Genomic DNA, 17,150 nt, shown 5'->3' with positions numbered 1-17,150 from the left:
ATGAGATGTAAAAGCGCTCATGCCAGAAAACCGTATATACTTCTACCTGCATATAATAGGTGTTAATTTTATGCTATTATTTCCACATTTCAGTCATTTTTGTTTCGTTTCCATTTTATTTTTAATAACATCCTGTATTTTTGACTTCCTATGAGTAATTGATGATCTATCTATCTATATATATACTTTCTAATTTCCAAACTTTATGTAGCACTTTCATTCTGGTAGGGGGGGGGCATAACTGTCTGTACAAAATGTCATAGCAACTCATGTAATATTTAAAGGGATATTCCACCCTGGACCAACATTGTGAATTTAGACTGAGACACCATGGTTGAAAATTTGCTTATAAGTTGTAAAAAAAGTAATTATCAATTAAATGTCCTAAACACCTTAGGACAAATGTCTGTCTGTCTGTCTGTCTGTCTATCTATCTATCAGTGTTTTGGACCTCCCCATTGGTTTAATTTCCCGGGAAAACCGTATGATAATGAGGTCGCTCTCTACCAATCCTGGTGCCGCAAATCCCCCGTGGCCCCGCCTCCGATGACGCCCGACAAGAGGAAACTGTACGATGCCATATAAGGGAAACACTGGCGCATGCGCAGCGGCCGGAGTTTTGTTTGAAGTGAACTGCCCTACAAGCTGCAAAGTCGCCAAGCATTTGATCGCAACTGTATTTTTTTTTTTTTGAAACACAATTTCCTCCCCACTCGCGCGGCAGCTCCATGCGTCGCAGGGGCGATGTTAGCCCACCACCACCCGAGCACCGACAAGTCGCAACAACTGGTCAACTATGTGGAGGATTATCTGGAATGTGTGGAGTCCCTACCTCTGGACATACAAAGAAATGTGTCCCTGCTCCGAGAGATCGATGCAAAGTATCAAGGTATTGTGCTTGGGCCCTTTTCTTTTTGTTGTTGTTGCTGATTGTCGTGCGTGTTTACAACCGGAGAGCATTAAACGCCAGATGATGAGGAGGAGGAGGAGGAGGATGATGATGGGCTGAAATGGTGGAACAGGCGCGGGGCTTCTGTTCCCATTTTGCACAGAACCCCCCCCCCCCAAAAAAGCGAGCGTCCCTTGTTCCCTTCTCTAGAGCCGAGGTGACAGGACGTGGGTCGTTGTGGTGTCGAGACGTGCGTTCGGAAACAAGCCGTCCGACAGTTAGCATAGCCAGGAGACACTCCGTCCTGTGTGTGTGTGTGTGTGTGTGTGTGTGTGTGACGCCAAACTCATTGAGAAAAGAAAAAAACTCCGAATAGAATCCTCCGTTCTCCCAGCGAGCCTTCGTGTGCGCCGCGACCCGAACCCGGTCTGCCATGACTACTCGCTGTCCGGTGACACATTCGGCGCCGACACAATCCCCCAAAAACCCAGCCCCGCGTTACAGTCGAACGTGAACTTTTTCCAGAAGGAACACACTGCACAACACCGCCGCCCACCATACTGTTTCCGCGGAGGGTTATCGTGTGGATGCCCAGAAAACAACGAGCGAACTCGGGTGGTTTTATTTGAAACAAACGCTGCTTGGTGTGTGTGTGTGTGGCGGACGCCGAAGCACCCGACGTGCAGGCGATGGTGACTTCTGCTCACTGACGTGTGCACATGCCCCCAAACGACCATGGTTTACACACACTGGCCATGTTTTTAAACGTAAGCTGGTGTTGGCACTCTGCACACGGAGGAAGCCCCGGTTACCTGTCAATTTCCGCCCGGCTGCCTGCGAGATATTTGTGCGATACATTCAGCGGATGCGGGTTTATTAACGGAGTCAATGTTGTTAGCGTGCAGACGTTTGTTAACAAGAGCAAAAAAAACCACACAAGTCTCATTGTTGCTTAATGTCGACGCGGAGTGAAGAGCAGCAGCAGCAGCTTCCGCTCCCGACACGTCCCGCGACACCCTCCGTAGCTGATCACAATACGTCGATCACGTGAACACGCTTTAGCTAACGGGATCACTTCGAGTTCGATCGCCCGATCTCGGGCTGGTGCGACGTGTGCACTCGACCACTGTGCCCCCGTCGAGTGCGAGCCGCAGAGCCGGAGCGCTCCTCTCCAAGGCAACCCCCTTCTTACGCCACACTGACGCCACTTCCTGTGTCGAGGACCTCGCTGCAGCTCAGCCCTCCTCCAACATGTCCAGCTCCTGCTCCACCTCAGCTTAGGTTTAAAATGTCCGCGCAAAAAACTGTACAAAAAAACAATGCACGCGAGGGGAGCACTTTATCCGGAACACCTCTACACCTGCTGGCTGGTGCGACTCTCCTGTCAGCCAAAACATATGACATGGTGAGATCATCCGTTGTTAGACATTCGCTGTGGTGCAGCAGCAAAGAGAGCAGTATAAAAATAGACACCAGCAGAAGTAACATTGAGGAGATAATAATTCATGTAGCACTTTTTTAAAAAACTGCTTACAAAGGGCGTTGATAGCAAAGCAGGAAAAGTAAATATGAGAGAAATGACAACCAGGCAGGACGCAATGTGACAAGGAGGCCAGGCAGCCACGTCCAGGTGGTCGGGGAAAACAAGGCAGTGTGCACATACAATCAATAAATGTAGAGCTATGGCACATACAACACATAAAAGCAGTAATATGACAATACAAATAAATGCACAAGTAAAATAAAAGGTGAAAAGAAAACGGTAAAAACACAGCAAAAATAGAAAGTTGAATAGAAATAACAATGCAAACTGAATGTATAAAGTGTGAGCAGGGATTGCACATGAGCCATTGATACGCACAGACACAGAAATGAGCAATTGCACAGTTAGGTGAGTTGAACTTGAGTTTACAGTGCAGTCCCATAATTGGTGTGTGTGTGTGTGTGTGTGTGTGTGGTCCAGTGGGAGAAGAGGTTGTTGTGCAGTCTTACAGCTGCAGGAAGGAGCGACCTGTGATACCTGCCAGGGGCTGTGATGGTGTCCTGCAGAGGGCGGGACTGGCTCTCCACAAGGGATTACAGCTTAGCTCTCATTCTTCCCTTTCTCTTCCACGGCGGCCACAGTCACCGGCTGTGAATCCAGTAGAACCTCTGACATGTGGTAGAGCAGGAGATTGGCTGTGCAGCGAGCAAACGCGGAGCAGAATCTCAAGAGGAAAGTTTCCAGCATCTTGTTAAACCCATCCCACAACGAACTCAGGCCAGTGTAGAGTAAAAGGAGGAATTCCCAATATATGAATGGTGGTCCTAATAATAAAGTACTGATTGTTACGGAGAAATCCAACTCCGAACATAGGAGTCAAGAAGTGTCAGATTAAACCAGATGCTCTGAGGCTGACACATCTTTTCTTTAAATCCATATGTTGTATTTTTCTCTCTTCTATTGTAAGGTTTTTATCAGTATTGGAATATAAAAAATAAAATGGCCATGTTTTGATTATTCTGTTATAGCAGAGAATGCATTTAGATTTTTAACAAATTTACAAATATTACTGAGAAAAACCACAGCATATAAGACTGATTAATGAAATGTGCACATTTTACACTCAGTCCCATTCATTTGTCTTTGTCTTCTGTACTTTGCAGATGTGCTGAAGGAGGTGGATGAAGTCTTTGAGAAGTACAAAGGGGAGCAGGATGCGGCTCAGAGGAAGCGCCTGCAGGTCCAGCTGCAGCGGGCGCTCATCATCAGCCAGGAGCTGGGGGACGAGAAAATCCACGTGGTGACCCAGATGACGGAGCTGGTGGAGAACCGCTCCCGCCAGATGGACTCCCATTCCCTGTGCTTCCAGGAGCCCAGCGAGGCGGAGCGGGTCCCCACAGAGCGGCGTTCCAGTGTCCAAGAGCCCCCAGCACCGGAGCGTACCTCGACCCGGCGGCCGCGACGCCAGCGCAACAGCGAGAGCCGGGACTCCAGCCACCCGTCGGCCAACGGCTCTCTGGTGGACGACCCCTTGGAGGAGCTGTCCGTCCCTCCTCCCCGTGAGAAGAAGTCCAAGTCCGCAAAGAAGAAGAAGCGCAAGTCCAAACAGGACCGGGACGCCTCGCCGGTGGAGTTTGCCATTGACCCTAATGAGCCCACCTACTGTCTCTGTGAGCAAGTGTCTTATGGTGAGATGATTGGCTGCGACAATGACCAGTGCCCCATCGAGTGGTTCCACTTCTCCTGTGTGGGGCTGACCTACAAGCCCAAGGGCAAATGGTACTGCCCCAAATGCAGAGGGGACAATGAAAAGACAATGGACAAAAGCTTAGACAAGAACAGAAAAGACCGCAGGTCCAGGTAGTGACTTTCACCTTGAAGACGTCCTCAGGTTGAGGGTTAGAACTATTGCTCGTAGTCGATAACAGTACTTGTGATGTTGTAAGAGCACAATCGAACACCATTAGTAGCAGCGCTTATTATGAATCAAGGACCGGTTGTGATTGAACTTGTGCTGTTCCATCACTGATTGTTTCCACTGGCAATAACCGTGCTGTTGTCTGTGGGATGTCCAGCTGCTGCAAGAATCATGAGCTTGAAGCTGCCAACACCCTCAAGTGTTTTATTTTGACATGTTTGTTTTAGTAACCCTTTCATTCTGGTCAAGGTCCTAATAAAATATAAGGTATTCCTGTTAATGATCATTATTTTTATCGTTATGTTTCGGCCAAACAAATTGTAATTTCTTTATTTTAACTTTCTTAATAATACTCAATTGTTTGGAATCTGCGTGTCTTTATATAATAATGGAGTCTAGAGAATAACTTTCACATGTAATGTGTAAGAGATTGATATTTAATTGAGGAGATGATTGTTGATGGGACACTGGAATAGAAGGTCATGTTTGTGGACTGAACGTTTTCACTGGTTCACTATCACTATTGTGTACATTTCTTTTTATATTCATTAAAACAAAGTATTTGTCATTTAGGAAACCTGCTCTGTTTTCTTCAGTGTGAAGCTGACGAGGTTTCTCGACAGGCTGAATTAGTGCAGCGCTGTGGCATTAGAAGACACCTGGGGCAAGAGTGAAATATCTCCATAACTATTCAAAAAACATTTATATGAAACTGAAGAGACATGCACAAGCTTCATATAATGACTTTTGTGATTCCGCCTGGCTCTGGAGGCAATGAATGTCTCTGGCGTCTCTTCCACAGATTCCATCTGTCTCTCTTCAAGCAGCAATCTAAAATCTTTCACTTTGAAAGGGACTGAAGTAAAAGATATAAAAGTGTAACCACCAGAACATTGGCACCGGCCTCCATTGTGCTTTCTTCTGTTGTGTGTCGTTTCCCCACTTCTGACACGTTTGCTGGCACGTTCCAAACATGACTCACCGGGGTATCTTACCTGTGTATACCTGCTAATACGGTGTAAAAGAGGTGTATTATATAGAATGCATTCTCCAAGTGGTGCAGTTTTGTCTAATAAGTTGCTAATGCCCTACTGTCCAAACGCCTCTGAGCTGTGTTGGTCTCAAAACTAGTACTAATTACACTCATCACTGAAAGGTAATTATATTGAGGTCTCAGTTTATGTAGGATAATGTGACATATTCCACATTCTGTCAATGTGAGCAGGAGGATCCTGTCTTTAAAGTGTGTCCGATGAATCCTCCCCTTCTTCCTCACTGCTGCTGGACTCTCCAAACAGCTCTCCGTCCTTGGAGACTCGAGGTGCTGAGCTGACGGTTCTGGATGTTGACCTGACGCTGATGGGGTGGGGGCCGAGGCCGAGCAGGACAGAAACCTTGTGCCCGCGAAGCAGCTTCATGCAGAGGACACGTGCATCCAGGGAGAGCACGGACAGGACGCTGCATGTCCCCAGGTCCCACAGGCTCGACTGTCACTGTGACACATTCTGCTGCGTATGATGACAATGAAAATAAACATGTTTCCTAAAGAAGTTAGATTGATATTTACCTTCAGCAATGAGGTTTTCATCGCTGTTTGTTTTAGTTCACAGGATTTAGTAAAAGCTACTGAAAAGCTATTACCATTAAGCTTAGTGGAAGGATTATATTCAGAGGCACTCTGCTCAATCTATGTACTTGGATGTGTGAAAACATGCTCCAGCATGACACCTTGATGTGAAAGCATCTTGAGGAAACAGTTGGTTTTTAGCAGCAGAGTGTGAAGACAAACCCACACCTCAGTCATATGACTACAGCACTGATAACCCGTTCCACAGGAACCTTTAATGCTCACTTCTGTTTTTCGCCTGACAGCAGAAGGACTATGCTCCCTCCCCCTGTCATGTCAACCTGACTGGGCTCTTCAGCAGGTTCCCATAGCCACAGATGCTCTTAGCGTTCTTCCTGAAGGGCTCCCACACTCTGTCAGAGCAGAGAGATAAATGCGGGGGGCATTTTCACACCCAGACTGAGCACACAATTCATTGGTGGCTTTTTCTTGTCAGCAGAATCCTAGTGGACAGTTACAGCTACAGCAGGGCCATATTAACCTGTGTGTGTGTCCCATCCCCCACTTGTCTCAATATCTCCTAATTAATTTGGTTAGAAATTGATTAAATTAATTAATTTCAGTGTAAGGATATAGAAATATCAAATGGTATACGTGATGGACACAAGTACTGAATTAATCTAAAACTGATCAGACCCCTTTTTCTTTTCTTTTTGAGCTGCAGTCTAAAATATACCATAGTGGCTTTCGATTGTCTGTCCGGTGACCCTCTGCTCACCCACACGAGTACTAAAACTAAACTGGACCTATGTCAGTCAGTCTCTCCGTCTGTCTTTGTGGAGAGTTTAGATCAAATATCACCCACGAGACAAGCACAATTTTCCTTTTTTCATCATCAGGAAAGTAACAGATCTGTCCTTAACCCTCAACAAGAGTAAGGACAAAATACCCCAAACCCCTTTTAACAGGGGAAAAGAAGGTAGAAACCTCAGAGAGAGCCACATGTGAGGGATCCCTCTCCCAGGACAGACAGAAGTGCAATAGATGCGGTGTTAAACTGAAAATAACAAAATAACAGTATTTGTTATTATTACTATGTTAATTTGTATCCCATAATGCATTGTGGTAGTAAAATGAATTTATTCCTGCTCAATTGTTGTGAGTTTTTGGAATACACTATGGTACAGCTTATAAACTACGGATATAAATATAGACATTTAATTCAAGATGTGGAGAGTCTCTACTCTCCTGAATTCTGCTAAAAACAGAGTAGTTCACAAGGACTTAATCGGACTTCACTGATTAGTGAACGACAGTCTGATATCTTTGAAAAGATAAAAAGATATTACATCGTGTGTAGTTGGGAGCTATTAGCATACTGGACCAGAAGTATCATGAGATGGGTACAACACCAGTGTGCTAGTGTATGAGGACTGACTACAAAACTCCTGCAGGACAAACTAGTTATTGTCTATAATCAGTAGATTATACATATGTATATATAGAAAGCGGTGATAAATGATACTGTTAGATGAGCAGCAGACCAAAGGTAATTTTATTTATACATAAAAAATTTAAGGTTTTCAATTCATAGGGGAAATGAAACATTTACCAAAATAAGAAATGGTAACAGGAGCAACATTTTGCGAGTTCTTAAAAATCTCTCTGCTTTCACAAACTCACATGGTACCTCAGATGAACAGCAGGATGCTACTTGACATTTTGACACGTGCACTCCAAACCACAATCCAACACTTACAGCTCAGCGCCTGACAGCTGGGCCTAACCTCGCCGAATGAAAACATGGCAGTGACAGCAAGTATCTCAAGCACACTCCACCCTGATGGATGATGGAGCAGAACATCTGGCGGCTAAATGAACAGAACCCGGTGCGTTCCTCTTCACGTCGCTGCTTTACACAAACACCACAAACACAGGAAACACGGCGAGGCCTTCAGATGAATCCCACCTCAAAGTCTCAGTTTAGCTAAATAAATGCGTGTGTGTGTGTCCACCATTGTCCAGCCTGCTGTGGTCGTCAGGGTGGAGGCAGCCATTGTGAGTGTAACATGTTGGTGAGCTTGGATGTGAAGGCTTCTGGACAGCAGCAGCAACAGGCTGCAGTGATGTCACTGCAGCTTCTCGTGTGAAGCGGCACCAGATCACTGCACTCACATTTGGTCGTCATCTTTCCCTCCCGTTCTACTCAACTGTAACAAAAAAGCAAAAAGAAACTGTGTGTAACTCTGGTCTGTGTCAGTGATTTGCTTCAGTGCATTTTAAGCTGAGGTGGTTTTTACTTACATGCTGGTGGAAGGTTGTTGCAATGACCAGGGAGAAAAGACAAAACATCACGAGTCAGTTATTTTGTTTTAAAAGTTGAGTATGAGCACCATCTAGTGGAGGAAAGGTAAGATGCACCTACTTTGATCACGTCAGTCCAGTTCCAGCCTCTTGGCAGTTCTCCCTTGTGATCTAAAAGCACAAAAATGGGATGTGATCATAGATCATAAGACACAATAAGACAACTTCATGTAAAAAATATTGGCTTAAAAACCAATTGAAAGTTAAATTACGATTACAGATTAGCTCGGGGTTTAGCTTATGCTTCATGAGAAAAGAACATCGGCCTTTAGAAGCTCTAATTGTGAACCAGGCAAGTATGTTTGAGGTATAATTTAAGGAAATGTGGACAAAACCATGTTCATTTCTATGTGTTGTTGAGTAAGTGTCGCTCTGTCTAAGTCTGTTCAGCTTTGGGATCTGGTCTGATCTGGTATCACCATGCTGGTCTAAATCAGGTCAGCTCCTACTTGCATCTCGTCCCACGTCAGGTTGACTTAGGTTTGGCACAGAACCACTTAGGCCCGCAGTGTGGAGAGGTGGTGTATGTTGGTTTATTTGGTTGTAAAGCAGGGCACTTTTCAAAATAGGAGGGGAAATTACAAGAGAACCTGTGGTACTTTTAGTCTGTGGGCTCAGATATATAACATATAAACATGACCATTATGATAAGCAGTAAAATCCATTATGCATCACGAGTGAACCGGCCTGTCGGAGGTACCTGTTCTGCTGACGATTCTTCTCTTCTGAGATTTGGTCAGCTGCTCCTTCTTCTCCCTCTTCTTGCCTGTTGAGCTGGTGTTGATCTCACTGCTGGGCATCGTCTGCAACCACAAGAAACAACCAACGGCTATTTTCTCGAACCTCGAAGACCTTGGCTGTTGCTGAATCACATTTATGTATGCCTGTAAACCTTCCACTAAAGTAGGAACAACAGATTTAGAAACTGTATCTGAAAGGAAGGAGAGAACTCTTCTTTCTGAGGCAGCGCAGTCCACAAACATTTCAGTGAGTACTCAAGATGGCTGTGAGACAGAATGACTGTACTGTACTTACAATGGCGGTCACTACAGGTTTATGGTTCTCCATGAGGGCCTCCTGGTTTTCCTTGGCCCACTCAAACAGGGTGTACATCATGGCAGTGCCCAGGTTCACCTCGACCTGCTCATCCAGCTTCGACAGGATCTGCTTCTTTGTCTCTGCAGAGCTGGGAGTGAAACCAACATGATGGAAAGAAGAAAACATTATGTAATGTGTGTGTGTGTGTGTGAACAACAGTATCATACAGCAGCCATGACCATGAATCTAAATAATAATAAAAAAATAAAACCTTTTAAATGGTCTGTGTATATAAAGCGCTTTTCTAGTCTTGATGACCACTCAAAGCACTTTACAGTACAGGTTGATGTGGGTCAATGGGGTTGAAGGTTGCATAGGCACTTTGTTGATGGCACAATTTTTCCCCTGGTTTATTAATTTTGTATATTAAAGAAAAAAATCCAGCACATTTCCTGGTTTCAACAAATGACAGTATTGCACGGTCGCTGCTAAAACTACATCTGCAAACCGTTCATTTAAGTCCTGTGGTCCTACAGCTTAGAACCCTGTGATTGGAGCTTCCAGATGTTTGCAGTGCCCAGTGCTTCACATATAAAAGCACAGCATGACAGAGGAGGGACATCGGACAATACATCGTGCTTGCAAACGTACATCTTTTTGTTGAAATAGCCACCGAGGGACATTTGTGGGGTTGTTTCTGGGTACGTCTCTGGCCATGTGATGTCCAGGATGAACGCTTTGGTGTCCTCCAGGTCTCCTATCTTTCATTATAGAAACACAAGATAAGGCGAGTTACGACAACAGAATCAAACCTAACTGATGTCCGTAAGGTCTTGAAGAACCAGTGAAGGTGAATCATGAAGGTTTCTGTCTTTTTTTGAAGTTGATGTATTCGCTTTTAAGACCTTGTATCGCAGATAATGGTATTTTATAGGTGTAGGAGACATAAACCCTGTTCAGACCTGGTTTTAAAATGTGTCCCGAGTGTGTCTCCTGAGTGTGGCATTAGCGTTCACACATGATCGGATCTCAGGACACATTCAGGCCTGTACTTAACACTGTCCCCTCGTGATCAGATCCCTCAGGGACGGATGTGAATACCAGGTACGGACAGCAGAGAGCAGGGACCAGTACTCACCCGGAACTGGAAGGACACTGGGCTGATTTCCTTGAAGCTCTCGTCCCCCTCGTAGATGGAGCGAAGCGCCTCCAGCTCCATCTGCGATCGAAGCAGAGGGACAGTGACAGATTGATACGTGCAGTCAACATGTAGCTTCCGTGCACCAAACACCGTTCAGAAAGATTAACTAAATTAATTCAATTATATCCGATAAAAGCAGAGGACTACACGGAATAGAAATAAGACCTTACACGTGTGCATTACGACGTGTTGTTTAATTCGTCATACATGTGAACGGAAATGGAGTTCGGCGTGAAATCAGCCCGGTTCTGATCAGCGCATGTCACAGGTTGATAAACAGCTGAAAACACACTTGACACGCTGCCCTGCACATGTCGTCAGTCTCATAAAGGTCTGACACGTCCCGCAGCATCCAGCGCGGTCACCTGTCGGACCGGACACGGAGCAGGAACAGCCGCGACACCGAGAGCCACCGGAACCCCGAGGGCTACGAGTCATGCTAGTGGCACGTAGCTGCTCGTTAGCCGCTAACAGCTAACAACAGTTTCCCAGCCAGCATCGTTCAGGCCTCACCTCCTGGTCCTCGTTAGCTGTCATGGCTCCGCCGCTGTCTCCGTGTGGTTCTCTCTCTCTGCTCCGAGCCGCTGGCGTCAACCTGCCCCAGTTAACAGTCCATTTCGGCCATTACAACTTTACTACGTTCATGTTCGCACAACTTCCCCCGACCGGTGCAGTCGCCACGCTAGTACACGCATGCGCAGCCGGACCCTCTGAGTCAACTTTGAACCGCATCATTCGCGGATGTGAAGCGACGTCGCTCAAATGAATGTATTACAATTTAATAGGAGCTATATATATATATGAATACTGTTTGCAGTATCAATACAAATCTAAATAATATTGAAAAGATTATATCATTTTTAGGGTTTAATCTAAACATTCTATAGAGGTTTGTGGATGTATAATATATATATATATACAAATACATATGTACAAATAAACAAAATAAATACAAAAATAATCTACACGTATAGATGTGTAATTTGATAAAAATACATATATATATATATATATATATATAACTAATATAAAACTAATAAAACAACACAAATATATGTAATACAAACAACTATACCTACAATCAGCTACACATGGAGATATATAATTTGATTTGACATGTGATGCAAAAATAAATCTGGTACTGTTGGAGCATTTCAGCTTATTTAAATCCACTATACGTGCTCTTTTCTACTCTTGTATGTCCCTAGTGATGGTGCCAGACACATTGAAGCAGACAGCAATATTCTACATGTTAAAAACATACACATGACAACTAGATTCTTGAGACTCATCCTGTGAAAACTATTTGGGCAGACAATAACAACAGGATTTAGCATTTCTTCAGCAGAAATTCGAAATTTTCTACAGGGTTTGTGGATGTAGTCTTACATATAGCTTACATCACTATAATAAATACATTTCAATTTAAAGGAGCTCTAGGTTTTTTATATGTGACCGTAAAATCAGTGCGATACATGTGGACATATGTAATTTGATACAAAAACATTTAATGCAAAAATACATCACATATTGTTGGCTCATGGCATTATACTAACAGACAATTTTTCACTTTTTGACTTTTTATTTCCAGTCACCTGAGAAGAATAAGGTTTATGAGGCTCTTCATTAATATTATAAAAGAAAACACTCAAATCAACATATCAGGATAATAATAGGCAATTTAACTTTGCTTTTAACAAACTAAAATTATCTTGTGATTTCTGTGAATTACAAAAGTTACACCATTTTACTTTTTTATTTCTTTATATTGACACACACATTTTAAAGGGTTACAGTAGTTTAATTTACACACTGGTCTATTAATAAAGAAGACGAAAATAAAAAATAAAGAAACACAGAAAACCTCAAACTGCATATCAGTGCTAATAACTTTATGTAATATGCAATATGAGTAAAAGTTTTAAAAAAATCACATGTCAACTGCAAATCCCAAGGTGTGAAAACATAGACGTGTTGGTTTGATCACGGTATTTATACAACTACAGTAGGAACATGTGAGACATTTTAAATAAATGAGGAGCTGGATCAGAGAGAGATGTAAAGTAATACACGTCGGAGCTGCTGTAACTGAGACTGACATAAGAAAAAATAGGTAGAAATAGCAGCCGACTGAGTTGCTTCATCTGGATTCTTTAAAAATAGGTCCTCGGGCCACACACACACACACACACACACACACACACACACACACACACACACACACACACACACACACACAATATTTACAACATTTATGAGAAAAGACGGCATCTAAGAGGTGTATTAATGTTTAAAGTATTAATTCAAAAGAAAATGTCTGACAGAGATTAAGTGTGCAGTAATGACAATTGTAATGATAGAGGTATGGCCAAAATTGGTTGTATGCATGAGTAGGCGTATTGTATATCCAAACCATCAAGTTTAATCATAATTCATGATCAGCTGCCACCATGATCACGATCCACAATGTGGCCGCAGCAGCGATCCTGGATCTGCAAAGACAAAACACAAGAAGCAAAGTCAGTAACATGTATTGATGAGACATTAATGTGACGACGAGCGAGAGGAGGAAAGAGAAGCTCCATGTGTCTCCTGACAATTCAGACCTGTAGCAGCAGAGCTAAGAGCTGGTCCAATTCAGACCTGAGCCAGCTCTACATATCAGCTTGATCAGAGAGGAAGCTTTTAGCTGAGTCAAAAACATACTATTCCTAAAACGTTGACTTTCTGCATATGAATTACAAATTGAATTTCTGTATAACTTTACTATGTAACTTCAATGCAAAGGGTCACGTTTAATTACTCAAGTGTCAAGTTTAATTTGATTGAATTGAGTTACATGTAGACATTATTCTTGATATTTCTAATATGAATGAATAATGAGAGGAGATTGTTCCACAGAGCAGAGTGTGCCTGCAGCAGCAGCAGCACTCACTGGGGAAGAAACATCGCTGAGACTATAATGATAGTGGAGTCTTGCATTAGGGAATAGACTACACTCCACAAGTTCTTACATTTTTAATACTTTATGTATCTAAAAGCAATTTTGAATTTACTTTTAAATTCAAGTAAAATGTTTGAGTACTTCCTCCACTACTGCTCAGAGATTTTGAGGTATAATGTTTAATCTGGGACGACCTGATAGCTGAATAATAATAATAACAATATCCATACTACTACTACTACTACTACTACTAATAATAATAATAATAATTCAGTATCTAGAATCATTGTTGCTTCGTATGTCCCACTTGGGGTTACCAGGAATACACAACTTTTTGTTATTATCTTAGATATTTTTGATGAAATGGACTTGATGAATACTAGCTTGTTTTCTTTTTTTCCTCTTGTGAGGGAAATGCCATGACATTTTTATGTTTGCTAGTCTTCCATTGACACTAGATAAAACACAAAAATAAGATTAAACACAGAAATAAGGATTACAAATATAAATAAAAGCTACAGTAGACATTCTTTTATATACACACACACACAAATAAATGTGTATAAAAAGTACAGTTTGCAAAGTACAGATAAGTACGCTTCATGATGCTTGTATACTTTAAAAACAGCTGGAAAGGGAAAGAATATAAGGCAGCATGGTGTAGTGAAAGTGCTGTGCGCACGTAAGTTTTATATATCCCACATATTGTATATAATGTGTGTTAACAGCATCCAATCCTGTGTGACAGAGCTGGTGCAACACTCACATAAAGTTGCAGTAAGTCTGCCTATGGAGTCACAGCGTAAAAGAGAATTAGCTCAGAGTGATGAGAGTGTGACGATAACTGGCAGCAGCAGCTTTTTTTGTGGGGGAAGCAGTGATCTTTTTTCCCTGTGCAGCTGAAAATGACACATGGTGTTTGAGTTACGATTATGTTGATCCTCCGAGTGATTCCCCCCAGGTGACGAAGGCAGCCATGGTGGAGGAGGAGGAGGATAAAGGGGGGATGAAGAGAGAGGAGGTGGCTGAGAGGGGTTCCGGCTCTCACCGGGAAGAGTGTGACAGTTTGCACTCCTGTGATAAGAAGAGCGAGGCTTTGCTTGGTCAAATAGGGCTGGGAAACAGAGGGGAACCCATTCTTTTCCATATTTAGTATTAACTGTTGTAAGTTAAAGGTGAACCCACATAGGGAAATTGTTCTGGTCCACTCTGTCAAACTGTCATCCGGCCCACTTGGGTGGTCCGCTCCTGTTTGCCAGACCTGAGCCACAGGTTAGCGATGGCATTACCACATGTCACCCAAAGGTGGCCTAAATCAGCTTTGTGCTATTTGGTCCATATTCACCATTTACCACTTAAAGGTCCAGTGTGTAAGATGTAGGTGAAAGGGATCTATTAGCAGAAATTGAATTTAAATTAATCCTAGTGATGTTTTCAAGTGTGTTTCATCTAAATTGTACAATTCGTTATTTTCTTTACCCTAGAATGAGCTGTTTATATTTACATCGGGAGCAGGTCCTCTCTATGGAGGCCGCCATGTTTTTTACAGTAGTTTTTTACATGTTTGCCAAAAAAGACCCACATTTGTTTTGGGATATTTAGGCTCACATCCGATGTTTGCGGGCCACACGAAGGCCAGAAGTGCTGCATCTTTGCCTGAAGTGGCCCACACGCTCTCTGGGCAAATCCCATGTAAAGACCAAAACCAACAATGCTTTTAATGGTTTCTCAATATTTTCTGACTTCCTCATTCTGTCAGTTTTCCTTATTGCTAAACCCAAACTGAAGACTCTAAAAATGCTGGAATCAGCTGAAATGGACTGAAAACTCCACAGGTTGCCAAACCTCCAAAATGAAAAAAAAATAGTCTGGATTTTGTTTCCAATCTCCAAGTACATTGGAACAGCATGAGGAAGTCATCTCTTTGCAGCCATTATCAAAATGGAGGAACAATTGCAAAGATAAAAAAATCCAATTACACATATGAGCGAGTTTGAATTGTTTTGGGACAGAACTGGAACTGTTATGGCAAATCCCAACTCTGAATTATTTTTCCTCACTGGCTCTGTGTAACACTTTCAACACGAATTTAATGAAATGAAAAATGAGCAAACATTAATATAGTTGCTGGAAGAATATCAATGGAAATCTTATATGTTCTCTCATTGTGCATAATACATTATAGTGCATTCATTATAATCCTTTGAAGACAAATGTCACTTTGTCTGTTTAGGACATTTTCACCTGCTTCACAGTTTGTTGTCCTCTGTCGATTTCTTCCACTCACATATATGCTACATATTTAGTGTCAGATGTCAAACCAAGGCTAAAAGTGCATACATGTTTTACTGATGATAAGGAATTGGTTAAATCTACACTTGCTTTCTAAATCCCTGGAATAAGTGTCTCAGATTTCAGACTTGACTCTGAAAATAAAATGTTCCATTGTAATTTAGTTCATACTTATGTATGACACTGCAGTCTGAGGTCCTATTGTATTGGAATACATATTTTTGAATATTTTGTTCTCAGGAAGGCAGACGGGTACTGTGCATGTTTGAGTCTGCACGTTCAGGTCGTCAGGGTGACCGGGCTCCATCCAGGGTCTTAACAAGCAAGGAGTTGTCATGAACACTAGAGGGCGCTCAGAGCTTATTTTGAGAACGTGCACACAGCTTGAAGTCGCTTTGGATAAACGCGTCAGCTAAATGATATGTCCTGTACCTTAATGTAATGGATGCCTGATTTAAGAGTTTTCTGTCTCAGTTGAATATTTTCACTCCCAAAGAACATTTGTCAGACGATCATTGAATCTGCTTTGGTCGATACAATATCACCTCAAGGGCCTTCAATGCACTTTTCTATCTTAATGGACAAACTAACTGTACCTCTCATTTACACCCTCATTTACTCTCTGTTATTTGCACATGTTTAACAAGTTCTTTTTGTTGGGGGACCACCACACCTTTTGACCTTGACCTTTGACAATAAACTCTAAGAGCCTTGAGATACCCCCTGAGGAATCTTCCCAGCAAGCTTGGTGGGAAATTGTCCATGTGTTGTTGAGTTATCTTACACACACACACACACACACACACACACACACACACACACACACACACACACACACACACACACACACAGGGGTGTGTGCGTTTTTGTTCTGTCTAGACTTACAACCAGTAGCAGATACATTATCAACCCATGGGAATGATGGACAAGAATGTTGCTTATCACACCTACAGGGATCACTCCCTCTTAATCACTCGCTTGTTGTGAGCCATGTTCAATATCCCCCCTGTTCTAACATTGTTAAATTAATCAGCAGGTTTGTAAAACTGCAGATGGGTGTAATCTTTTGGAAATATGAAATCAATGCAAATATTAAAAACAAGTACTATCTGCCAGAAATAACCAGCAATTGACAGAGAGGATACAGGCTCTTCTTAAAGTGTTCACTGACATTTTCACTATGTTCACACTATGTTTTTTATGTAGCTGTTCACGTTATCTTGTAAACTGTGGCCAGTATCAGACTCCAATGTGAACTGGTCCCTGATGTGACTCGCATGCACAGAGGAACAACAAGTAGTCACATGCAGCACGTTGTGTACGGAAGTCCACAAGGAGAAGAAGAAGGTAATCTGATTTGGGCCACTTGGGCCCGCTGTGTGCACGTAGTGTTAATACAATCCTATACATAGTAGTGGTCACAGTTAACAGGGCATGTAGTAATAGACATTCAT

General features: G+C 42.7%; 2 protein-coding genes across 2 annotated transcripts; one reads left to right on the top strand and one right to left on the bottom strand.

The window, feature by feature from the left end:
- Positions 1-561: 561 nt before the first annotated feature.
- On the top strand, positions 562-4,858 carry ing2 (inhibitor of growth family, member 2). The gene is made up of 2 exons (XM_035148259.2): positions 562-889; positions 3,536-4,858. Exons 1-2 carry the CDS (start codon positions 745-747, stop codon positions 4,234-4,236), a joined length of 846 nt encoding a protein of 281 aa, XP_035004150.1. The 5' UTR covers positions 562-744; the 3' UTR covers positions 4,237-4,858.
- A 2,531-nt stretch (positions 4,859-7,389) lies between these two features.
- Positions 7,390-11,166, bottom strand: rwdd (RWD domain containing 4). Its single transcript, XM_035148301.2, has 8 exons — positions 10,974-11,166; positions 10,398-10,478; positions 9,911-10,020; positions 9,257-9,407; positions 8,922-9,024; positions 8,283-8,332; positions 8,162-8,164; positions 7,390-8,067 (listed from the first exon to the last, which is right to left on the bottom strand). Exons 1-8 carry the CDS (start codon positions 10,995-10,997, stop codon positions 8,029-8,031), a joined length of 561 nt encoding a protein of 186 aa, XP_035004192.1. The 5' UTR covers positions 10,998-11,166; the 3' UTR covers positions 7,390-8,028.
- Positions 11,167-17,150: the final 5,984 nt, after the last annotated feature.

The sequence above is a fragment of the Hippoglossus stenolepis genome, chromosome 23, assembly GCF_022539355.2.
Source record: "Hippoglossus stenolepis isolate QCI-W04-F060 chromosome 23, HSTE1.2, whole genome shotgun sequence".
Lineage (NCBI taxonomy): Eukaryota > Metazoa > Chordata > Actinopteri > Pleuronectiformes > Pleuronectidae > Hippoglossus > Hippoglossus stenolepis.
The sequence above is the reverse complement of the archived record's forward strand: the minus strand, read 5'-3'. Positions and strand labels throughout refer to the sequence as shown.